This window comes from Solanum verrucosum, unplaced genomic scaffold (genome assembly GCF_900185275.1).
Source record: "Solanum verrucosum unplaced genomic scaffold, falcon-dt-bn FXZP01000263.1, whole genome shotgun sequence".
Classification (NCBI taxonomy): Eukaryota; Viridiplantae; Streptophyta; class Magnoliopsida; order Solanales; family Solanaceae; genus Solanum; species Solanum verrucosum.
In genome coordinates, this window is record NW_026020353.1 from 349,559 (window position 1) to 376,233 (window position 26,675).

The 26,675-nt window shown below is 36.8% G+C and overlaps 1 protein-coding gene across 1 annotated transcript; it reads left to right on the forward strand.

Moving 5' to 3' along the window:
• Nucleotides 1-637: 637 nt before the first annotated feature.
• LOC125837578 (uncharacterized) lies at nucleotides 638-25,975 on the forward strand. The gene is made up of 12 exons (XM_049516672.1): nucleotides 638-1,315; nucleotides 4,515-4,671; nucleotides 5,281-5,358; nucleotides 5,697-5,771; nucleotides 5,897-6,016; nucleotides 8,112-8,276; nucleotides 8,846-9,371; nucleotides 9,597-9,753; nucleotides 18,798-18,907; nucleotides 21,987-22,099; nucleotides 23,188-23,545; nucleotides 25,463-25,975. The coding sequence occupies exons 1-12, from the start codon at nucleotides 807-809 to the stop codon at nucleotides 25,777-25,779; spliced, it is 2,685 nt and encodes an 894-aa protein (XP_049372629.1). The 5' UTR covers nucleotides 638-806; the 3' UTR covers nucleotides 25,780-25,975.
• Nucleotides 25,976-26,675: the final 700 nt, after the last annotated feature.

Sequence of the window (26,675 nt, forward strand, 5' to 3'; positions counted from 1 at the left end):
TTAATTTCAACTTTTCACATGACATGTTTAATGCCACAAGATTAACAAGCATTTTGATACATTTAATATAATTTTAATTTAGGACCACAAGATTGAAAAATCTTATTTTTTAGAAAACTTTGTGTCAAGTCAAACTAGATTTTTTTTTTTTTATATATGGAGAAGAACTTTACTAGTAAAAAAAAACAACTTTATTTTATTTGGACTTTTGATTGAGAGTCCTAATTTGTAACTACAATAACTTCATATTTCTCCAAAGTAGAAAGTATTTTAATTGGGTAAGAAAAATTGTAAATTTTTTAATTTCCGTAAGTATTTGGATAACCAGCATCCTACAGTACCAACATGGAAGAAATAATAATTCTATACCTGAACAAATTATAATCCTTAAATTAAGAACCCCAATTCTTAAAAAATTAAATAACAATTTGAGAAAAATGATGAAAAGATGATTTTATGTAAAGCCTTTTAAAAGGACAAAAAGTTCAAACGAATCATTTTTAATATAATATAAAAAAATTGTTATAAAGATTTTACTTTTTTGTGATTTTATTTATCCAAAAAGAAAAAAGTATAATAGATGTACACGTGAATGGTGGTGCAAACACTAATTTAAAACCCTAAAATGCCCTTGACCAAGAAGTTCAAGAGTTCAACTCTCTGTTGTACTGTATATTTTAGTTAGAGTATTAGATGGAGCATGAAAATATGAAAAAGTCAATTAGGTTTTAGAAGAAGTAATTGTAGGTATTTAAGATTGTTGAGTAGAAAATCATATTCTTATTCATCATAACCATACGAAGAAAATGGTGAGGCAGAGGAGTAATCGGGATAGTGAAAGTGTGGTTCTGGTAGCTAAGAGGTCAAACTATGTGATTTTGGCCTTGTTTGTGGTAGCTGTATATGGGAGTTGGTTTGTGTATGAACAGCAGTACCTCAATCTGCCTAAACCACTCGGAGCTCAACAGGTTGGTAAGAGGGGTTTTTCTGAGCATGAAGCTATTCAACATGTTATAGCCTTGACTCAATTCGGTCCGCATCCTGTTGGTTCACCTGCACTTGATCATGCCTTGCAGTATGTGTTGCAAGCCATAGAAACTATTAAGGAAACAGCTCATTGGGAAGTTGATGTAGAATTAGATCTTTTTCATGCTAAATCTGGTGCTAATCATATGGTTGGTGGACTTTTCAAAGGGAAAACTCTGGTTTATTCTGATCTCAATCATATTGTATTAAGGATTTCGCCAAAATATGCTGCTGAAGCAACGGAAAATGCTATTCTTGTATCTTCCCACATTGATACTGTGTTTTCCGCGTATGTTTCTCAATTTCATACGGTTGTCTTCAAAATATATTTATATTTTTACCTATCTTCTTGTCAGATGGTTGTAATGATTGACACTAGTGTATGCTACAAATGTTGTTCAGAATCCAGAATATTGTTGATGTTAAGTCTATTTTTTCTTAATTTAATCAGCTTAAATGCTAATTCAATAATTGCTTGCTTGCACTTCTCATTCCAAAGCTATGAACACTACCTCATTATGTTTCAAATTATAATCTAGAAAGTTCTCATTATGTTTCAAATTATAATCTAGAAACAAGTTCTGATTTATTCGTAGCATAATATTCAAGTGTATTGATAGTTACCTTTACCTAAAAAAAATATATTCAAGTGTATTGATATAAGTTCCTCCGAGAAGTAGATATTCTAACCCAAGTAGATGCTCCAATAAGAATACAAAACACTTTTGGTTTAGCTGCTTTGAGGTAATGGGGGGAAATCTTTAGAGGGTTTGGGATTTTTTTGGGTGATACACATGTATTGTGAAAGAGGTCATGTTCAACTGGTACTGTGGAAGACAGAGAAGATGCAGGACGTGGAAGCTTGTGCCACTAGCATTTATGTGGGTCATTTGGAGAGAGAAATATGAAAGTGTTTGAGGGTGTACAGATGAATTTCGTACAACTGAGGAGTAGCATCTTATCTTTTATTTCCTTTTAGTGCACCCATGAAGTTTCTCTATGTATAAAAGATTGAGTTTCGTTCGTAGAAAACAAATCTGTTGGAGGTTTTCTACTTTTTGGTATATTTCTTGTAAAGAGGCGATCTTTTTTGTCTAAACATCGACAAAATTTTATTACTTTATAAAAACAGGATCAGTTGAGGATCTTTAGACTGTCGAAGATGTACTTAATAGGTACTTTGAAACTTAAAGGAAATCAATCAGTAGGATAAATCACAGGTGTCTAGATTTCTCCTTTTTGGTGTAAGAACTATGATATAGGATAATGCTGAAAAACTTACATATTTTGAAGCATATGCAGAACTGATAAGGGATGCTACTGTGATTTTGTGAGCATCAATCAGGACAATGTTAACTTTTCAAAAAAAGAGGAGGTAATCCTAGTCGTTCTAAGGGCATTTTACCGGGACAATGAAAGCATTACATCGGAAAAAGCAAATCAATGAAGTCCTACAATCTCAGTGTAGGTGGCCTAATAAGAAGTTAATTTTTATTACAAGTTCTTGAATCAAATCACCCACATTTACAGTGAAATATTACTATCTTATTAGTACAATATGTGTGGGATCTTTCTTAGGTCTCTTTCATGATGAGATCTCCCCTTGACTAGTCTTCAACAAGATTGAGAGCTCAATCTCTCATGGATATAAACTTTGTCTTCAGCTTTTGGAAGTAGCGTGTTCTCTCTTTGTTCTTGGGGGCGATTTATCCTCTTTTCTCTATTCTTCATTCTTCATTTATTCCCTTTCTGATTTGGAAAACTAGTGTGCTTCAAACCTTGCACATGATACCATTCTGAGATTTCTAGAGATATCAGCTTCAACAGGTAGTTCATTGGCCTTCACATGTATTTGTATCACTGCTGTTACTTCTGTCACGAATAAATTCTCTCCAAGATGGGCGGTTGATATTTAAGAATGTCCATGTGCCAAAATTATTTGCAAATATCATTTCTATAGAAACTCACCAAATATTCCAAGTGCCAAGTGACTTGCTTCCCTTCATATTGTGTATTTGAGGAAAAAAACATGAAGGAGATGATTGGGCATGCTAGTAAGAATGATGGTCTTTATTGTTTAGATTTTCACAATGGTGACAAGACAACTACAAATTTCTTTTTCTAGTTCACTCTGGTCTGAATCTATTATGTCCAATAAAGAGAAAGTTTGGCTCCACCATCGTTCCTTAGGTCATTCATCTTTTTATATAACCAAGATGTTTTGAGTCATCTATATTTTCACTCTGGTGCTAGATGTTTTGAGTCACTCATCGATCGATGATTAAACAAGTGTAATGTGGATCTATTTGTTTAAGCAAAAATCATATGTCATCTGTATTCTTCCTACCTTTTTAAATCTGAACAAAAACCCAATCTGATTTGCCCAATAAATGATTCCTTTCTGATAACTCCGGGGACTACTTCAAGCAATACCTCTTTTTTTTCTTCCAAAAAGAGGGGAATTATTCTTGAATCTTCATATGTCAATGCTTCTCAACAAAATTGGATAGCAGAGAGAAGAATGGCCTATTACGTGACATTAGATCACTATTGCTTCACAAAAGGGTTGCAAAACAGTATTGGGGGAAGTGTCCTAACAACTGCACATCTTAGTAACAAATACCATCAAGAATTCTGAACTTTAAAAGCTCACTTGATACTCTTAGGAATTTCTTCCCGAATTTTGAATTTTTCGATAAATTGGTTCCTAGAATCTTCGGGAATGTTTCCTATATTCACATTCATCCTCAAAATACAGGCAAGTCAGATCTGCATTCTCTTAGGTGTGTTTTCATAGGATATTTTCCTGCTAAAAAGTCTATAAGTTTTACTAACCGTCGACCAAGAATTTCTTTGTTCCAGCTGATGTTACATATGATGGAAGTGAGTCCTGTCCTAGTCGTTTTAACATTCAAGGGGAGTTCTTACATTCAGGGGGAGTCATTGAATGGAGAGGGAACTTTAGACTTACTGCTCTGTAAGTTCTCTATCCCTTGCCGTGTCGAATCCTTATCCGAGTCCTTGCCCGAGTCACCATTTTTAAAGTCACCCGAGTACTTTGTATTGAGTTTCATAATAAAGAAAAGTAGTTTTCTCTCTCCCTCTCACATCTCTCAAGAGTCCAGAATAATAATCAGCAGAGAGTTGGTCTATGTGCATACCATTTATGTTTGGTTTTTCTTGCTGTTGTATATTATCTTCTTTTAGTATTTTTCAGAGGATAACATGTGACAGGTTGGTTCAATATCCTTTATCTGCAGCAACTGTTTATGCCTTTGCTGTTTGACCTTTTAACTATTTGTGAATTGGTGCAACTTATTGTTTTGCAGGCTTTTTCTTTATTATTTTAAACTGTTATGGACAGTTTAAAACTGCCTTTTGTTTTAATCTTATCTAATGATTCAATTATGTATCTGCTTTCACCTGCATGCAAAGTTAAAGTGGTACTTGCTAATGTTGACCTATCATGTTGGTTTATTTTCCTATAGTGAAGGGGCTGGAGATTGCAGTTCATGTGTAGCTGTTATGTTGGAGCTTGCTCGAGGAGTGTCTCAATGGGCTCATGGGTTCAAAAATGCCGTAATTTTTTTGTTTAACACAGGAGAGGAGGAGGGCTTAAATGGTGCTCACAGTTTTATAACTCAGGTTTTTGTCCCTTTTAGACTTATCTCGAGATTTTTGTTCCAGTATCATCTTATTCTTTTAAAAAAGCTTTTGACATATATAGTACCAAATCCTAACTCCTACTAGGAAAGGATGAGGATGATGCCTTGCAACTCAGCTTATTAGACATTAAAGATTAAACTTACTTCTTGTTAGTATTTGAACTCTATAGATGCCTCTTAATCTTTATCATGATGGGAATGACTCAAGTTTATTCTATCTGATGTATAAGCTATGAATTGGTGGGATTTGTTTTCATTTTCTTCTGCAAGTTCTTAACTTATTGGTATATAATTGATATATTAACTGTCACATACATAATTATAATGTCATGCTCTATTCTGCTTGTATCCACTTTCTCAAGATTTTTGTCTTCTTGTCTGCACCACTCCATGTTATGTATGACATGACACTAGTGTCCATGTCTATGCTACCTAGGATATATTTACGCATTTTAACTGAATGGCTATTTTCACTTTTCAGCACTCACAAGCGATGTAGCATCAAATAGCAGAAATTAACTGCTAAACCTTAACATTTAAAATCTCATTATGAGTTCTGTTAACTTGCGTAATTATTTCATTGATGCAGCACCCTTGGAGTGATACTGTAACAATGGCTATTGACTTGGAGGCCATGGGTGTTGGAGGGAAGTCGGGAATATTTCAGGTTTGTATCTACTGTTACAGTCCTTTTCTATCTCTACTTTTCGTTTGGTGACTGAACAGGTGGTGTATGGATGTTTATGAGATAAAACAAGCTGCTGCTTTGCTTTGTTTTTTTCTCCAATTTTTTGTGATGAGCTAATTTTGATTAGACTGGCATGCATATGCTTCTCCTTTTTAGATGAACATGCCCGGACTTATTTATGATCAAAATGGAGGTCTTTTTGGACGCTTCCTCTTTCCAAAAAAACGTTTTTCCTCAATTAATCGATATATCAAAAGTTCCTTTTCTCTTTATCTTTGATTCTTATTTTTGGCTCATCTATTGTTCTTTAATTACAGGCTGGTCCTCAGCCATGGGCAATTGAAAATTTTGCCTTGGCAGCAAAATATCCATCTGGTCAAATAGTTGCGCAGGTCAGTTTGCATTACTCAAAGAGAAATAAATATATTTCCTGAAATCCTTGATGTACCATTTATGTTATTAAACCCTCTGTGGGTTGAGGTTCTGAACTTACATTGTACTGTCTTTAGTGCTGCAGGATTTATTTAAATCCGGGGCAATAAAATCTGCTACTGATTTCCAAGTGTACCAAGAACTTGCTGGCCTTTCTGGTCTGGATTTTGCATATGCTGATAATACTGCTGTATACCACACAAAGGTATTCAATATGCCTCCCAATGAACTATTATACTACCTTTTTGGCAATTTGCTATTTCTACTTACTGCGTACTAAGAAAGGCAATTTTGCAACACTTATAATTCAGATTGCATGCTAATCATCAAAGTTCATAATTTTTGGACAATTTGTTGTTTTGGAATTTTATCATGTTTGAGTAAGGGGGTGTTTGGATTAAGCTTATTTAGATGTTTTGACTTTTAAGCACTTTTTCAATTTTGGAGGTGTTTGGAAAAGTTGAAAAAGTGCTTTTAAGCACTCACCTTTAGGCCAAAAGAGTTTTAAAATAAGCCTAAAGCCAAAAGTAGGGCATCCCCTACTTATTGCTTTTAACTTTTGACTTATTAGTTACTTTTTATTACCTATCCAAACGGGCATTAAGGGCTTGTTTGGATGGGCTTATAAAAAACAACCTATAAGTCAAAAGCTAAAAGTCATAAGTAGATGATACCCTACTTTTGACTTTTTTTTTTTAAAGCCTAAAAGTAAGTGCTTAAAAGCACTTTTTAGCTTTTCCAAACACCTCCAAAACTAAAAAAATACTTTAAAAGTTAAAACACCTAAAAATAAGCTAAATTCATATGGGCACTAAGTCTGGGACCTTAAAGAGAATCTTCTGTAATTTTGTTGCATAGATAATTGTGCAATTTCTGTTGTAGTTGAGGCCCCATGTTTCATGTGGAAGTTGTGAACTACTTTGCTGATGTGCAAACTGGCAATGGATAATATGGACCTCCTCTTCTATTTACAGTGATAGAAACAGTATCAGGTGACTCCAGTGTTATTTAAAGTGATTGATCTGTCACTTAAATTGATGAGGTGATGCAAAATGGTGGGTCCTTGCTTTGTATGTGTGAAGCGAAGCAACTTCAACGATGAATGTACTTCACAGTTCACATACTAAGTTGCAAAACTGTTCGAGCAAGAGGCGGTCCCTTCTTTGAGTTTGATTTATTTGATGGAAAAAGAGAAAGAGGAGGATAGAATAGGGCCTTTTGCTAATTGAGAATCAGATTTCCTCTTTAGATATGCATCAGTTAAAGCTGATTATCAGTGTTGTTACTAAAACAGTTATACATAGAGAAATAGGAGGATAGAATAGGGCCTTTTGCTAATTGAGTATCAGAATTCCTCTTTAGATATGCGTCAGTTAAAGCTGATTATCAGTGTTGTTACTAAAACAGTTATACATAAATGACTATGACTCATTAATTGAAACTCCAACTCTTATTGAGTATTAGAATTCCTCTCGAGATATCAGACCTTGTTTTGTAAATAGCTATGGAGGTTAAATGATGGGAAATAAGCTCCTTGGGAAGCGGTGGTTGATGTCAAATATAGGAGAGAAGTTTTCTGGGCACCTAAAGTAGTTAAGATTCCATATGGAGTAGCTGGCTGGAGACAGATTTGCTGCCTAGTAGAGGAATTCAAAATGTTGGCTTGATGGTGGACGATGGGAAAAAGCTTTGGAAATATAGTTAGGATTGTTCTGGTTTGCTGAAAGATCAATTTCCCACTTATATAGACTGGACAATAATTCTGAAGTCGTTTTAGGAGATATATTCTCTGATGTTGGACTGAACTTTGAATTCAGAAGGAATCTCTTTGGCCGAGAAACACAGGAAGTTGATGTATCGATTCAGCAAATATAATCAGTAAAGTTAATTCCAGAGAAAGAAGATGGTCTGTTCTGGAAAGCCAATAGAAAAGTCTTAGAAATTTTGTGGTCTAAAACAAGCCATAGAAATTTTGTGGCCATATATCATCTCATTAAGGGTAAAATAGGAAGTCTAAGTTAATTGTACTTACTAAAGAAAGATGTCCTTTTTTTGGGACCGACTAAAGAGGAAAGAATGCCCACATAAATTGGGACAAAGAGAGAGATAGAGAGAGTAATTAGTTTTGATGTTACAAGCTATATTACCATTGTTAGGTAATCATTGTAAATTGTGTGCTTTAGTTTGAGCGTGTTTCTTCTTGCATAAAGCCCCAATAGACTTGTCGCTTCTTTAGGCTTTTTTGCTTTTAACTGGGAGTCTGTTATTTTCTTTACAAATGTGGTGCCTTTTGCGTGCAGAATGACAAATTAAAGCTTTTGAAGCCTGGTTCTCTTCAACATCTTGGAGAAAATATGCTTGCCTTTCTACTTAAGGCTGGAACTTCTACAAATCTGCCCAAAGGCAAGGGGACAAATTCCAGCGGAAAATCTGGCCAGGATACTGCTATATATTTTGACATTCTGGTATGTTCACGAACTGCAGTTCTTTTGTCGTTGGTTGTTGATATACCATTTTTACCTTGAAATTGGTGTCTACTGCCGGATGAATTATGTTATTTAGAGAGAAGTATTGAAAACACCACTGAACTTGGCGTAAATTATTAGTTTCGTTTCCGAACTATTGATAGCCTTAAACACACCCCTATACTTGACTAACTAAACTTAGATACACCCCCGATCTGCCACCATGATACATTATTAAGGACGGGGAATCTACTGACAAAAGATTCGCTAAACTGCTGATGACAGTAATTTTATTATTGTTTGATAAAAGAAAGGAAAGTTATAATCGAGTCTCAGTGCTTTATGATGAATATTGATAATCTCCTATTTAGAGTTTGTTAAAGAATGACAAAAGTCCCACGTTGGTGGTTAATGAGATAGGTGGACTCCTTATAAGGCTTGGGCAATCCTCCTCCCTTTGAGCTAGCTATTGGGGTGTGACTTAGGCCTAACACCTAATTTAACAGAGTTTATCCTGCACCCTTTTTGCACAGCAACTTTGTTTCCTAATGCATTTTAACTGGTTTCAGGGAACATACATGGTCGTATTCCGACAGTATTTTGCGAGTTTGCTCTACAATACAGTGATATTGCAGGCACTTTTAATATGGACAACATCAGTAATTATGGGTGGACGTTCTGCCATGGTTTCCTTGGCCTTATCATCCTTGAGTCTCGTGCTCATGTGGATGTGCGCTATTGGCTTCTCTGTATTTGTTGCCTTTATTCTTCCCCTCGTATCATCTTCACCCATTCCCTACATTTCAAGTCCATGGCTAGTGGTTGGTTTGTTTGGTGCACCTGCTGTGCTCGGGGCTTTCACTGGTCAACATGTGGGCTATCTCATTCTGTTGAAGTATCTGACAAAGACATTTTCAAGAAGAAATGCGAACCTGCCTTTGGTTGTGCAAGAAGATCTGGCAAAGTTAGATGCTGAGAGATGGCTCTTTAAAGCTGGTTTATTGCAGTGGCTTATTCTTTTGATTGTGGGAAACTTTTACAAGATAGGATCATCTTATTTGGCTCTTGCTTGGCTAGCCGCTCCTGCATTTGCATGTGAGTCCACATTTATTTCATTCCTTATCTTTGCCGTTTATGATATGGACACGAGAGCCCATAAGTCTCCATGCACCTAATGAAAATCTAGATTTAGTTGACCATATATTTTGGGCAGATTCTTGTAGTGTGGATATGATGTTAATGCATTGTCCTAGTAGAATAACTAGAATTCCTTGTATCAGTAGTTAGCGCTGTTAACTGATCAATGTTCTGAAAATCTAGATGGATTGCTTGAAGCAACTTTGTCACCAGCACGGCTGCCAAAACCACTCAAAACGGTCACCTTGCTGATTGGATCATCTGTGCCTTGCTTGCTTTCTTCTGGCATAATTATTCATTCGGTTTCTACACTAATTGGCAGTGCAGTTCGACTTGAAAGGTAAATCTCCAAGATAGTTTTTACAAAGAAGGCCCTCATTTTATGGTAACAGATTTTCCAGTTCCTTAATATCTATTTACTACCCAAAATAGAGGTCATCACTGGTACTTGACACCCCCTTTCCTTGAGGCGAACCTTTGATCACTAATCTCAATTCTCAATAGCACAATTAACCCAATCATGCAAAACATATAAGCATATTATATGTATATACTCGACAGCTAATAATTATCAACCATCAATAACGTATCAACGACATGTAAAATTCAAAGTAGAAAGCATAATAATCTGCTAAAATACAAACAATTAATAGAAAAAATTTTCTCCCAGGCACAACTTCCAAGAATGAACTAGAAACACCCCTAGCCCCCCCCTTTTCGGTGGTCCTTCCGATCACCGGAAACTTTTCTCTCACTTACTTTTTTAGTTGAAACCCTTTCTCTGTAATGGAAGATTATGGACAGAGCTGCCGGCTAGATTCACCATTGGAGAAGAAGGCGAGTCGATCACTTTTAACCAGCAGTCCTCGCAGATTTATCCAGAGGTTAATAGAGGGGTTGAGGGGGCTGCCAGCTTTTTATCATGTGGGGGGACAAGAAAAGACAAGGGGTCAGGGCCCACTTCAAATTCAAATTTGAAGTCAAATACGGGCCAGTTCTTGTTTCTGTCTTCTTCAAACCAAGGCCCAAAACACAATAAACTACAAATCCACCCAAGCCCAACAGAGAATTTAAAAAATCCTAAGAGCTCCAAGGCCCGCTCACGTGAGAAGGACGTGGAGGGGGAAAAAGGCCTTAGAGGTCTTAAAGACCTCGCTTCTCAATTCCTGCAAGCTGGGAAAAAGAAGCTGAAGAAGAGGTGGAAGATACGATGGGGCAGAAAGAAGGGGGAGAAAGGATTTTCTCCATCACCTAGGAAACGGTTCGCGAAACACAGCCTCATGATGCTGAACTCCCTAAAAAAGGAAGAGAACCTGTGCTAGTGACAGAATAGGATTTGCAGATTCAACAGATCCATGACGCTGATCCAGTCAATATGCAAATTCCTCTTTCTCAAGAAGTTATCGAGACGGAAGCATCAAATTGGGTTAACTCCCATATCCTAGAGTTGAGCAATACTTATGGGGTAGCTTTCAAAGGTTTTGAAAAAGAAACCATAGTTTGCTAATGAAGATTGATGAGAGAAAAGTTTTGCTAGATAACAAGGGGCCTGGTAAGGTAGTGTCTACTCCAAAGAGCAGGGGAATTGACAAAAATGGATTAAAAAACCTTAAATCCAGTCTTAATGAAGAAGTGGAAGGGAGCAGGAGCAGGGGGAGAAATTTGTGTTCGACTTTTAAATGAAATTGAACCTATTGACATGGAATGTCAGGGGGTTAAATGACCAAACGAAGAGAACAATGGTAAAGAGTCTAATGCAAAAATGGAAGGCAGATGTTTACTGTTTTCAAGAAACAAAGCTCAGCAAGGAGGTTGAAGTAATGGCCAAGCAATTATGGTCATGTCGATGGATGAAGTGTGGTTACCTGGAAGCTGTGGGTTCTAGTGGGGGGTCCTTATGATATGGGATAGTAGAAGCTGGACTGGGACTTTAGTTGAAGCTGGTCAATATTCCATCCCTTATGAGTTTGTTTCAACTCATAACCTCTATACCTGGTACCTCACTGGAGTGTATGCTCCTCATACTAGGAATGAGAAGTTAATCTGTTGGGAGGAACTTGCTGCTGTTAGAACCATTTGTGATGGGCCTTGGGTCACATGTGGAGATTTTAACACCAACAAAACTATGCGAGAAAGAAAAGGATGCAACAAAATCTCTTTTGTTATGTCTGACTTCTCAACATGGATACATGAGATGGAACTACATGACCCCCAACTTCATGGTGGAGATTTTACGTGGTTCAGAGGCCTCAATCACCCAAGTGCAGCGAGGCTAGACAGATTCCTTTTCTCTATGGAATGGGAAGAAAAATTCAAAAATATCAAGCAAAAGCTACTACCTAGAGTCCTCTCTGATCATTGCCCTGTCATGTTAGAGTGTGGAAATTGGGAGAAGAGAAGGTCAAACTTCAAATTCGAAAACTGGTGGCTCAAGGTGGAAGGTTTCACTGAACTAATCCAAGTATGGTGGAATGATTTCTTGGTGTAAGGATGTCCAGATTACAGATTCAATGTTAAGCTAAAAATGCTCAAGGAAAAACTCAAAGAATGGAGCAAAGCTAACTTTGGGATGATAGCAAACAAGAAGAACAGGTTGCTGAAAGAACTGGCTGAGATTGATGTTTTATAGGGAACAAGAGATTTGACTGAAGATGAAATGATGATAAGAGCCACCATAGTAGTGGAGTTGGAAGAGCTGGCAAAAAATGAAGAATCAAGGTGGCAAAAAATGAAGAATCAAGGTGGAGACAGAAATCCAGAGTATTATGGCTGAAACAAGGGGACAATAATACAAGGTTCTTCCAAAGAATGGCAACTTCATACAGGAGGAACAACACCATTGACAGGCTAATAGACAAAGGAGAGATTGTAGAAGACCCTATAGAAATCAGAAACACTATGATTGAATTTTATAGGAAGCTTTACATTGAATTTGAAAACTGGAGACGTAGATTTGATTTCCTGGATTGTCCAACTATCACTCAGGAGGAACAGACCTGGATGCAAAGAAAGACCTTTTACTGAGGAAGAGGTCCTGGGATGCTTAAAAACAGTGTGATGGAGATAAAGCTCCAGGTCCTGATGGCTTCACAATGAGTTTCTTCAAGTCATGTTGGGGAACTTTGAAGGAGGATCTGATGTTGACCATTCACAATTTTCACCTAAAGGAAGTCTTCTAAAAAAAACTTTTAATGCCACCTTCATAGCCATTGATTCCTAAAAAAGTTGGGGCAGAGGAATTAAAAGATTTCAGACCTATTAGCTTGATAGGGGGAGTATATAAGATTATTTCCAAACTAATCACTGAGAGGTTGAAGACAGTAATGGGGAGATTGGTTGATGTACACCAAATGGCTTTCTTAAAGGGAAGGCAAATTATGGATGCCTCACTTATTGTTAATGAATTGGTGGACTCCAGAGTCAAACAAAAAAAGGCTGGTATCTTGTGTAAACTGGATATAGAAAAGGCTTATGATCATGTTAATTGGTCTTTTCTGTTAAAAATCTTGAAGGACATGGGTTTTGGGAGGAAGTGGCTGAACTGGATAAGCTTGTGCATATCCACCGTTAAATTCTCACTAATTATAAATGGCAACTCTGAAGGTTTCTTCCAATCTCAAAGAGGGTTAAGGCAGGGGGATCCTCTCTCACCCTTCCTATTCATTCTAGCCATGGAAGGCCTCAACCACATGATTAGGAGAGGAAATGTCAATGGATGGTTAATAGGTTTTAAAGCTAAATTGCAGGGGAGAATGGAAAATGAGGTGGGAATTACTCATTTACTTTATGCAGATGATTCTCTGATTTTCTGTGAGCCTGAGGTGACGCAAATCAGACACATCAGAGCTATTCTCACTATTTTTGAAGGTGTTTCTGGGCTCCATGTAAATTGGCCAAAGAGTTTCCTCTATCCAGTAAATCATGTAAGCAACATGGAACAGCTAGCTAGCAATCTTGGCTGCCAGATAGCTACTCTACCAACAAAGTATTTGGGCATGCCTTTGGGTGCACAAAACAAGGACATAGGAGTGTGGAATGATGTTTTGGAGAGATGTGACTGGAAACTTGCAAGGTGGAAGAGTCATTACCTCTCTTTGGGAGGGAGATTGACCCTGGTCAAGTCAGTCCTAGATGCTCTTCCCTCCTACATGATGAGTCTTTTCCCTATTCCAAAACGCATTGAGAAAAAGATCAACAAACTTAGAAGATCTTTTCTTTGGAATGGAAACAGAGAAAATAAAGGTTACAAGCTAGTCAAGTGGGACATTGTAACTCTTAGTAGGAAGCATGGGGGACTGGATATAAAAAAGCTAAGCCTCCAGAACTCATGCCTTCTACAGAAATGGTTATGGAGATTCTGCACTGAAGAGATAGCACTATGGAAGAGAGTCATCATTGCCAAATATGGACTACAAAGTCATTGGTCTACTGAGGTTGTGGGAACTTTTGGGTGTAGTATTTGGAAGACCATTAGAAGACTATGGCCACAGTTCAAGGATAGCATCTCACTTACGGTGGGAAATGGCAGGAAAATTGACTTCTGGATGATTTATGGATTGGAGAAGAGTGCCTTGCAACTCTATTCCCAGATTTGGTTATACTCAGCCAACAGAACAAGGACACAATTTCTCAGATGTGGAGCTCTCAGGGATGGAATTTCTTGTTTAGAAGAGCCCTCAATAATTGGGAGATAGAGAGAATCACTGCTCTACTTCAGATCCTAAATACCTTCCCAGGCACCTCCAATGAGCCTGACAAGCCTATATGGAAATTACAGAAGAAAGGAGTGTTCACAGTGAAGTTTTGCTACTGGAGTAGCAATGCTGGTCAAAGAAGAAACAGAATCTGGCCTTGGAAATTAATTTGGAAGATAAAAATACCTCTAATGGTAGCATGTTTTGCCTGGTTGGTGTGTAGAAGGGCATGCCTAACACATGAAGTGCTTCAGAAAAAAAGGAAGACAAATTTGTTCAAGATGTTTTATGTGTGATCAAGATGCTGAAGTCAATGGACATCTGTTCCTCCACTGCAAGGTAGCTATCAATCTATGGAACATGGTTTTTTGCATCCTTGGTGTTTGCTGGGCAATTCCACAGACCACCAAGGGTATGCTAGACGTCTGGAAGGAGATAGGAAGAAGACACTCTACTGAAGACTGGTGAAGACTGGTGGGAGTTAATACCAGCTTGCATTTGGTGGACTCTATGGAAAGAAAGGAATGCTAGATGTTTTGAGGACAAGACTAACAACATTGAGAAGATAAGGATGAATAGCCTTAGTCTTTTATACTTTTGGTGTAAACATGATATGAGGGGGGATATAGAACTTTTTATAGATTTCATAGGCAATTTGTAATCTCCCTAGGGGTAGGTTTTGTTTATGCTCTGATGAGATTGTAAGTGACTATGATCATCATCATTTGATGATGAGTCTTTTGTGAATACACAGTTACCCTTATTTCAAAAAAAAAACTCAAAGTAGACATACCATAGCACCTCCTAAGATCGTACAGTAACATGGAGCATATACTCTAGAGTAATAGTATTAACAACACAAATTTCACCTACAAGCAGCTGTGGGTCTCACTAGAGCACTTTCTCAATCCCAATCGACTGAACTCTTGGCTTAGATTTTTGAGTCCACGTCAGGAAACGTAGTAAATGAAGAGTGAATAAACTGATTTAGTAAGTTACTCAATCCGAGTCCGAATTGAGACATTCAAACTTTAGAAAAACATGTTCAATGAAATGTGTATGTGTGTATATATCAAAGAAAAGTTCTTAACTGTACTCTTTTTTGAAATCAGTTACCTTGTATCATATCAGGGATCAAAACAGTACTTGGGTAGTAGTAGTACTGAAACCATATTTTACAAGGGAGTTGCTCTAGGATCTACTATATCTATCTATAACGAATCTAAAACATCAATGGTAGACACAGACACAGTATCATTAGAGTAAACACCAAAAACATAGCAGTATGTGATGTGATTCTAGGAATCTAGATGCAAGCAGTGTTATCAAAGGCGAAAAGTGCAAAAAAGCTCTAAGGTCTGTGGGGGCTTTAAGCGCAAAGCGCAAATAAAGTGGGCTTTAATGAAAAAAGGCGCAAAGGAGAAAAAAATACAAATATATATGTTTAGTCCAAGACTAATAATTATAAACATGAATGACACATTTATGACCAAAAAATTGATTTTTTTTTAATGATAAAGTGAAATATCAATTGTTTAGTGTCACTTCTTCATAAGAGGCTCATTGGCAAAGAAAAGTTTGCCTTAGAACCTTGATGACAACACTGAAGCGCACATAAAGCGAGGTGAAGCGCTCAACATGTTTTGAGCCTCGCTTCAGGGCTTAAGCGCGCCTTTGATAACACTGGATGCAAGAACAATAAATTGAATCACAATTAAACATACAAGACAAGATACAAAGATATGATTAAGAAATTGAAATGAGAGGGCATAAACTTTAGAATAAAAGAAGGGAAATATCTAACAATTAAAATAAATTAACCATTAGATGTAATCCAAGGGAGAAAAGAAATGAACTTATACATGGAAATCTTACTTACAGTATCCAAGAGAGGTTCATTGAAGAGATAAAGGGAATCCTCCCAAAAACTCACACCAAGAGTGTTTTCTCTATCTTCAAAGTTAGCTAACCGTATATGAAGACCTTAAAGACTATTTATATTAGTCTTGTAAAAATAGCAATTTACAAGAATGACCAAATTATTAAAATAACCACTTGAGTATATTAGTGGCCTTGAAGTCTTCCTTCCATGTTTCCTTTAAACTCTTCCAAACTCAAGATGGTTGGAAAGAGTGCTCTAAAGTCCTTGATGACCTATGTGGTTGTCATCTCTTCACGCATAAATCCATTTGAGCATGTTATGAACTTTCAAAGCTCTTTTAATGAATCTTCCATGACACTTTGAGCCCTTCGTGGGTGATTGGAAACTTTCATATCCAAGATGACCCCCACCCCCATTCTTGATATCAATCTTGCTATCTTGATTTTCATCACATGACAATGATGAATAGGAAGGGAAACTGAGGGTCTCCTTGCTTGAGACTCCTCCAATAAGCTGTTTGGATCATATTGTTGAGTCCTTACATGACAGTGATGAATAGGAAGGGAGACCGAGTGTTTCCTTGCTTGAGACCCCTCTGAGCCTTGAAAAAATTTGCAGTGATCCATTAATCAGAACAGAAAAGCAACTGTTGAAATACGTAATCTAATCCACTGTATCCATTTTTGACCAAAGCTCATCTTCTCCAGCACACTTGGCAAAAAATTCCAGGTTACATAATCATAGGCTTTTTCTATATCTAGTTTGCATAAGATACCAGGATTCTTTTGTTGCTACCTTGAGTATACTGCTTCATTAGCCACTAAAACATCCATGATTTGCCTTCCTTTGAGAAGGCCATTTGCTGAGCATCAACCAGTTTTAATATCACTCCTTTCAACCTCTTTGTCAACACTTTGGAGAATATTTTGTAGATACTGCCTATTAAGTTTATAGGCCTGTAGTCTCTTAGTTCCTTGGCACCTTTCTTCTTAGGGATAAGGGCTATGAATGTTGCATTAAAACTTCTTTCAAATACTTCTTTCTCATAGAAGTTTTGAAAAACATTCATGATATCCTGATTCACAATCTCCCAGCACTTGCTCTGGACCAGGGGCTTTATTTGCTGCACACCTTCAAACACCTTAAAACTTCAACCTCATCAAAGTTCCAATCTCTCATTGTCCCCCACTGAGAGAGTTGGACAATTAGTGAACAAGATAATAGGCCTCCAATGAATGGTTTAAGTATACAATTTCTGGTAGAATTCAATAATGGCACCCTCAATTCTAGCTGGCTCCTCTATTATTTCACTCTGTACCATTAATTGATCAATGTGGTAGAAGTTGGTGTTCCTATGAGCCTCCTTCAACCATAAAGCCCTTGACTTTTGTCTCCAATAGACTTTTTCATTCCTGATCAGTCCCTCAAAGTCTAAGGTTAAAGCTGCTTTCTTGGTTGATTCTTCCTCTATTGTTTTTGATGACTGTGGCACCTCGACTAAGTCCATGGGATACCTGCCACCTTCCACCACTGACAGGTACCAGGTTACTCTGTCCACCAAGGCTAGGACAGATGGGACACTTGGTGTTTTTGTATTCTTCCTCTATAAATGGTCTGCTCCCAGTATCACAGCCATATTGCCGCAGTTGCTTTAAAAGTTGTTTCCTTTGGATCACTAGGTTGCCAACCTTACTTCTGCTCTACTCCTTTAGCTTGGATGTAGTGCTTTTTATTTACATGTTAGCACATAGTCAGGCCGTCCTGTAAAATTGAAAGAACTCCACCAATCTTCTATCCTATCACTGAAGCCTGTTGTTCCAAGCCACCAATTTTCGAATTCAAAGTAGTTCTTTCTTTTTGATCCAAGAGCCCCCCGTCCCCCCGTAAGGCTTAGGGATGTGATCAGAGGCCAACCTTTGCTATGGAAACTGTTTTATATTGCTAAAACTGCCATCCATTCCTCTGAAATTAGGAAGCTGTTAATCCTGGAAGCTGTCTTGATTATCCCTCTTGAACCAAGTATAGCTGACATCTTGTAGCTGGAAAGTGTTCTAAGTCACTTCTGACTGTTCTTACTCAGGTCTTGGCTCCATCGTACATGTCCTTAATTGCCCTAGTGTAAGCCACTGGTACACCTCTTGACTCCAAACATCTCCATAGATCATTTTTAGGAACTTAATCATACACCTTTTCTAAGTCAATGAACACCATGTGTTAGTCTATCTTCCTATCCCTATACTGCTCCAACAATCTCCTTACAAGGTGAATGAATTCTATAGTTGATTGACCTGACATGAATCCAAATTGTTCTCAGAGATGGCATACCCCTCCACGTCCTCACCTCGACTACCCTCTCACAAATTTTCATAGTGTTGCTTGGTAAAATATCTTAATAAAAAAAGTAGAAGTAGAGATTCCCCCCTTCTTATTAAGAGAAGTTTCATTGTAAAAGTTGAAAAATCTCTTGATAATATATATGACTAATACTACTTTCTTAGTTCTATTATTCTCTTTACAACTTTTCCGCATACTCAAATTCATATCATACAAAATCAGCAATTTTACTCATTGAAGGTCTTATGTATCAGATATAGAACACTGGTATCTGCACAAATAGTAGGCATAGGAGAGGCCCCTTTATTGCTTTTAGATCTCGTGAAAATTATGGGGATTATTGTCCAATTTATTCTAAAAGATACACATTGGTATCGTTGTTAACAATTTGTTGTGTTTGTTGTTGGATTTGTGATCTTTATATATCTGGAGAATAATCAGTGTGTTGCATTCTTAATGTTTCACATTTTGTAGGAGTCCTGGCAGCAACCCTGAGTGGCTGGGCAATGTAATAGTTGCAATATTTATTGCTGCCATAGCATGTTTGACGCTGGTGTATCTTTTGTCATATATTCATATTTCAGGTATGTTTGCAAAGTTCCTTTTCTATATTGTTTATATGTTAAGGTTTCTGAATTTCCCTTAGTATTACTTAGCTGCCCCTGCTTTATTTTCTTCATCTTCACCCACACCCAACAATACACACCATTATAGCAACATCTTCTCCCCCCCGTCAACTCACAAATCACCATATTCTCATCTTTTGTTTCCTCACACTTGAAAAGAAATAGGAGAAATTCAAGAAAGAGCTCCTCATACCCTGATCTTTTACATACTTGGGGTTATTGGTATAAATGAAAATATTCTCCAGAACTCTTTTTGTGGAACTTAAGTCCTTTTCTGATGTTTGGTTGCGGGAACATATTTTCCACGAAAAACATTTTCCAGTAGAAGGGGGAAAAGTGATTTGTCTTATTTATAGGCCGTAGTCATTTTCCTTCACTACTATCTCAACTCTTAATTTCATATTACTGCCCCAACCAACACTTATTATTATCAATTTGATACTCAAAATTTTCATCAGAACATTTACCCAAAGTTGCGAATATTACTATCAATCTGTAATAAGTACTTCTCAAAGATATTTCCGCACCAACCCGGGAGGGGTGGGGGTGCGGAACACTTTCTGAAACATGACTTCAGTCATACAGAGCTTCCCAAACTCCTTACCTTACTACTACATAATTTAGGGTTTTTCTTGGTGTAGTTTTCTGCATGTTTCCTTGAGATGAATAATTAATAAAAGAGGCCCTAGTTTTCATCCACAATATTTTGAAGTTGCTGGGATATTATGACCTTCTATGTTCTCTCAAAGCTTTTGAATAGGATCTGGAATGAAGGATAAGGCCTCAACCGTCTGGGTTTCTAGAATCTAGACAACAAACAAAGTTAGCTCTCTATTCTAACAGTGGTTACATTGTGTGCAGTAACAAATGGATAATCTTAACTAATAACCTTATATACATGACCGCAAACAGGGAAAGAAAAGACAAGTGACTAAGACCTTATTTTTTTTTATTAAGATTAATACGTTTAAATCTGAATTCATATTTGAATATTAAGATGTGCATTAAGTTTAGATGTTTGAATCTTAATACACATGACTATTTACGACATTGTATTAAGATCTGATTACTAAATAATTAAGATGGTTTGTTTTCGTCATCTAAATGTATAATTCTTGTATTTGTTTAGAAGTAGTAAATATAGAATTCAAACAAACTACTAAATTAATATAATACTACATCAGTAAAGCATCCCTTAAATATTATGAGGTGGTTAGTGGTGGTGATGGCAAGCGGTAGTGGTTGTTGGTGTCGATTGAGGATGATGTTGGTTAATGAATGTTGTTGTGGATGGTAGCTAATGGCGATGGTGGCATCTGATAGTTGTGGTGGATGATAATGATAGTTAATGATGGTGGTGAATAATGATAGTGGTTGACGATATATAGTGGTCATTGTTGGATTGGTGGTAATGGTGATTAAACAGTGGCTAGTGGTGGTGATAGCTGATTGTAGTGATTGCCACCGGTGGTGGTTTTGATTGAGGATGGTGGTTGCTGATAGTTGATAATGATGGTTGTGGGTGGTGGTTGCTGGTAGTTAATAATGGTGGTGGCGGCGACAGTGATGAATGGATGGAGTATTGATAAATTGTTATTTTAATTTCTCAGATCTATTCAGACCCATGAGATGATTGTAAAATAAAAAATACAAACTCACTTGATGATTAAAATTTGTAATTCAATGGTGGAAGTGGATACACTTTATTCATGAATATGTAATGAGTTTATACTTATACAATGATTCTATCCAAGGAAAGAAATCAAAACCAATAAATAATAATATTATAGCATCTTCTATATATGCCTATAAATATACAACTCATATTCTTTAACATGAATTATTACGATTCGGACGTAAAAAGAAGAGACTTAGGGTGTGTTTGGAAGAAATTAAAAAGTAACCTTGTAACTACACCGTGTAATTACCAAGAATTCTCACCTCCCCTAGAATTGGAGAGTGTAATTACTCCCTCCCAATTACACTCAATTCCCTGCTAACCAAGTAATTACTTGGCCAAACATTCATGCCAAACTGTGTAATTACACCCAATTACTCTCAATTCCAATTACAGGTGACTTTCCAAATAGACCCTTATATGATTAAGATTAAGACCTTCTTCTAGTGCAAACAAATAAGACCTAAATAACTAAACACTGTATGGTTGTGGTATTTTTTGTGAGGCACTCTGTTAATAATATTCCTTGAATGTCTTTATCAAAAAAAATAATATTCCTTGAATGTTGGTTCAAGTAAAAAGCTGAATGGATAATCATGTTTCTAAGTTTAAAATAATCTCAAAGAAGATCTCTTTTGGTTCTGTGGGTGATTTAATTGTATTGAAGTGATACACAGGACTTGAAATTCTTTAGAATGGTTCAGTGTGCAGCACATCTTGCATAAAGTTTGGTTCCAAATTACAACTCAGTCTGGTGTAAAACTAGTTGCTTTTTTCGTATATTTGATAGCTTCTGTTTATTGAAATTCTTATCAGAGATATCCCAGTCTATATTTAAAATGCACTTTATTTTCTCTACCAAGATTTAGCATATTGTTTTGCTTTCTATTGGAATCAGAACTTCATTAGGAACTTGACTGCTGTCTATGTTTCATTTCACTCTTGATCCTCATACTCTTATAGATCTTGCCCGTATTGATGTTTCATCAAGCAAGGGTTCAGTACCTACTGCCCAATGTGTACATGTTTCTTTGATTCAATACTAAGAAGAAACTTAACCACATATTTCAAAATTGAACAGTGGCATGTTATAGCCTTTAAATTAGCAGTATCCAAAAATAAATTACTTTCACAATCCAACAAATAATCACCAGGATTCTGTTACAAGATCCAGCTACTTATCCCCCCTCCCCCATTGAAACAGTTACAAGAAGACCACATTACTGATAAGAATCTCATCTAAAGTTAATTATTTAATTTGCAGCGAGTGCAATTAAAATCACATAGAAATACCTAGGTGTGGCTATTATTTGGTATGTGATGCATAACTTTAAATCAAAATCTCATTTTGAGTTTCAGGTGCAAAGGTGCCACTTATTATAACGACCTGTCTTCTGTTTGGCATCTCGCTCGCCGTGATTCAACTAGGTGTTGTTCCACCATTTACTGAAGATACTGCCAGAGCTGTAAATGTAAGTTGATTAATTATCAATCTTCCATGCAAAATGCAACATAACAAATCTTGATTTTGAATGACAACTCAGCTTAGCCTTATCCATCAGTTTTAATTGAATGGGTAGGAGTAATATATTGAACACATTTAAGGTGTCAATTTTTACCTTGCTTTATCCATAAGTTGGAAGAACCATGATATCCAGTTAGCGCTGATGATTGGAAGCACCGTGTATAGAGAGTCACAACTTTATGTAGGATTCTCTACTTCTTGTATACACTATGGATGTAGGGGTTGTTCCCGTCATATCAAAAAAATAATTATCCTCATCAAAAAGAAGTTGGAAGAACAGTGAGATGCTCCAGTTTGTTTTTTGTGCTTCATTAATGAAATAATCAATGTCCACTGATTATTAATTAAATTGTTTGATTGTGTCATATCTTCCTTATCACACTAACTTCCCTATTGTTTTAATATTCTAAGCTGAGATACAAGAAAAACACCCGCTGCTACCATTTTAGCACCATGTATAAGAGCTAAAATAGGACTAGGCCCCTCCACAGCATCAGGTTATCATAAATGAAGGGGAATTAGATAGATTTAGTCTATATTTTTCATTTTTAATTTTACCTCATCAAAAAAGAATTAGAGAGATTTGGCAACTGTACTGGCAAAGAAGAGAACAACACGACCTTACTTTTACTGGACTCTCTAGACTTCACTCTTTCAGCACTTGAATACTTCCAAAAGGGTCAGGCGTGCTCCTGTCCCTGTCTCTCAAGTGTATGATCCACCTATTCACTGAGTGACTTTTTCTCCCGCTGTGCCTGGAGTCCCTATCTCCTTACGCTTACGATATAATACACAAAATCATTTTAAATTGGATAAACTCTTTGTGCAGTCATACTCCACCATGTGAATATGTAAGGAGTATATTACTTCAAAAGTTCTGCACAGGACAATACTTATAACCTAGCAAAAGTAGCTTGCAGAAAATTTAATATTTTCTCTAGTTTGTTGTCCAACTCTCCTTAAAATAAAAATGATGTTGAATTTTGGATAGATACCACGTGAAAACCTGATGACTATTTGAACTATTGTTTTCAGGTTGTGCATGTTGTGGATATGACAGGAGCCAATGGCAAAAAGCAAGAGCCAGCCTCTTACATTTCTTTATTTTCAACTACTCCAGGAAATCTAGTTAAGGAAGTTGAACAGATTGGAGAAGGATTTACTTGCGGCACTGATAAGCCTCTTGATTTTGTAACGTTTTCGGTCAAGTATGGTTGTTGGAGTGACAAAAATGCTAATATTGGCTGGCATGAGACAGATATTCCTCAGATTCGTGTTGAGAATGATATCAAGGGTGACAATAGAGTAACTCATGCATCCATTGACACTAAACTTTCCACACGCTGGACTCTGGGTATCAACACTGATGAAGTCGAGGATTTCCAGTTGAAAGGTACTTACAAATACTCGTGAAGGTTGTCATTACATTTTCTTATCTACTTGCTCAGATACATTATTTCAGTTCACTAGCTGTCAAATTTTGGGAGTTTCAGAGGGTTACATTTCTCTCTCCATGTGAATTGTCTTGAATAGTTCTCCAAAGAACTTGAAACGCAAAAAAGATTCAGTTAGATGGTGAAAAATACTTTTCCATAGAACTACCTTCCTATCAATGCTATCAAAAGCGAAAAGTGCAACAAGGCTCTAAGGTCCGTTGGGTGTTAAGCACAAAAAAAGCATGGGCTTTAATGAAAAGGCACAAATGGAGAAAAATATACAAATATATATGTTTAGTCCAAGACTAATAATAATATGCATGAATAACAAATAAATGAACAAAGAAATTGATTTTTTTTTTTTATGATAGCGTGAAATATTAATTGTTTAGTGTCTCCTCCTAGGAGATGCTTATTGGCACGGAAAAGTATGACTTTTAGCCTTGATGATGACAATGAGCGCACATTAAGCGAGGCGAAGCACTCAACATGTTCTGTGCTTCGCTTCAAGGCTTAAGCGCGTCTTTGACAACACTGATTCCTATTCAACAAGGCTAATACACTAGAAACTTCTTTCCTTGACTTCTTTTCTGATCATGCTTTTCCCATGTTGTTCCACAGTTCATTGTTTAACACAGTTTTTATAGGTTAGTCTATTTGGAGAGATGATGCACCTCTGACCCGCCCTTTTTTTAAAAAGAAATCTTTTTATCTGGACTAAGTGAGTTCTTCATATGCCTGAGATATCATGGACCTTCATCAGGCTTTTGCCCTTCACCTAAAAATGTCACAAAGATTTTTATCATTGTTCTTCTTTATACTCTTGTAGATAGATGACTAGGTTCTTACAGAGGTTGCATGAAATTAACAAGTTGGTCTGTCTTATTTTCATTTTCCATCTTAACAAGATTAAGATTCTAGTTGAGGCCTGGCCAGTATCATATCATGCTAATCAAAAGTTTTTAGGGATTTGCTTTTGTTAATTCTATAATTCTAGCCTGGTCTGACTTTGTGCTCTTATCAAACTATTTCCACTTTTCGATATCTCCAGTCAGAATTTAAAGGTAGATATTTTACGTAGTCTTCTTGACTTATTAGAAACAATATAGAGAATTTTGTTTTGCTCAAGTTGTGCATTGTGCCAAGGAAGATTCCATTACTAGTTTTTAGTTTCTGTTGGAGTTAAAATTGCTCCTCATGCTAACTTAAATGTTTGGCAGAACAGAACAGGTATTAGACTTGGTCCATGTAGCCTGGTTGCTTCGATTCCTAGGTCCTTGCCTATCAGATACGCAAAAGCTTTACACACTTGAAACAATGCTCACTAGAAATGGTTTAGTATGAGGTGAATAATAAATTTATTAATAGTTCTTGGAAGAGGGTGTTGTATTGGGTGGACTGAGGTGCTTAATGCCTCTCATGCTCTCTAGACTGCATTGTTTTGCAGGACTAGATGAGGCAACAAGTTTGCAAAATAAGTTGTGAGAAAATTACCGTAAAATGTGGTTCTTAAGAGGTATACATAGACGCGGGGGAGGGGGGGGGGGGGGTCTAGAGAGAGTGGGGTTGTGACCTTGGTTTGAATCATGCACATAATTGTTGAGAGAGACAACTACTTTATTGACTTGTATAGATCTAGAAGGGAGGGAAAAAGATATGAGCTAGGACAATTGGTGGAATTTTTGTTTGTCTATAAAGCTTCTGAGTACTGACTCAGTCGTGAATAATGGATATGCTCTTTCTGTAGTGGAGATAGTTGCGCCCTAATGATAAATTACTGATATATTATTAAAAGCTTGTGTAAGAATGGATTTCTTTCCACTGTTCTTCTGATCTTTTGTTTCCACTATTTTGTGGGATTGATGTTGGTGCAGACGGTCTTGAGGAGTTGGTTCCAATCGGTGACAAGAGCAATGCAGACTCATGGCACATAATTCAATTTTCAGGAGGGAAGAAGGCACCAAGGAAATTCAGTCTGACTCTTTTCTGGGCCAACAATCAAACTCACAAGTTCTACAAGAAGGATAGCAACACAGAGCAACCGTTGCTAAAACTGCGGACAGATGTTGATAGAATAACTTCCCCAACTGAAACAGTACTTGGGAAGCTTCCTCAGTGGTGTTCTTTGTTTGGGAAGTCCACATCTCCTCTTACCTTAGCTTTCTTGACTAGTTTACCTGTTGATTTTTAGGGTTGCTGCAACTTTTACAGGACATAAAGCAGAGTAGCTACAAGACTTCGATAGGGGTGGCCGTAGCGCTTCACTGGTAACAAATTACAACAGGTGCTCATGGTTATTTTTGTATGCCAGAGTAAATGTTTGAACATATAACAGCCTAGATATTGCATTCAAAACTTCAATCTATATCAAATCACCTTCTGAATTCAATTTTCTGCTTGCTGCTGACACTTCCATCTCACCAATTGTCTCGATTACCTATCAATCAGCTAACCAAATTATATTTATGTGACACTTACGGCGTGTTTAGTATGGTTGGGAATATTTTTCAATTTTTCTTCGTCAAAATGTTTGGAAAATATTCTCTTGGAAGACAAGTTCCTTAAAAATGGGAAATATGACTTCCCTAATGGAAGTACGGAAAACAAGTTGCACAAGTGACATTTCAGGTTTATTGTCTCTTCCCCACCCACCCACCCACCCAATTCTCCCAACCCTCACCCCTTGACCATCACCCACCCCACCTCCTCACCCCTATTCCCCGTTCCATCCCACCTCAATAGTGTTTTGCTAGATAATATATATAAGTGTTTTTGAGATAATATTTTCTTGCTTACTTGCCACACTAGAAATTAAGTAAGAAACTCACATGTTTTTCAAAAAACATTTTCTAGGGACTCGTTTTTTCGTGGAAAACATTTTCCTTCCTAACAAAAGTATTCATGCTTTTTATAGCTCGCAATATTTTTATATTAACTTTCTGCAAAGGTTAAATTTGAGCTTAATCATATGTAGATACAATATCTATAAATAATTATCTCTTGCATTTTGTTTTTATCATTTGAGTCTTTTCCTTCTCTGGAAGAACACTATTCTGCTATATGAACATTCATTTTGCGTTCAAATTT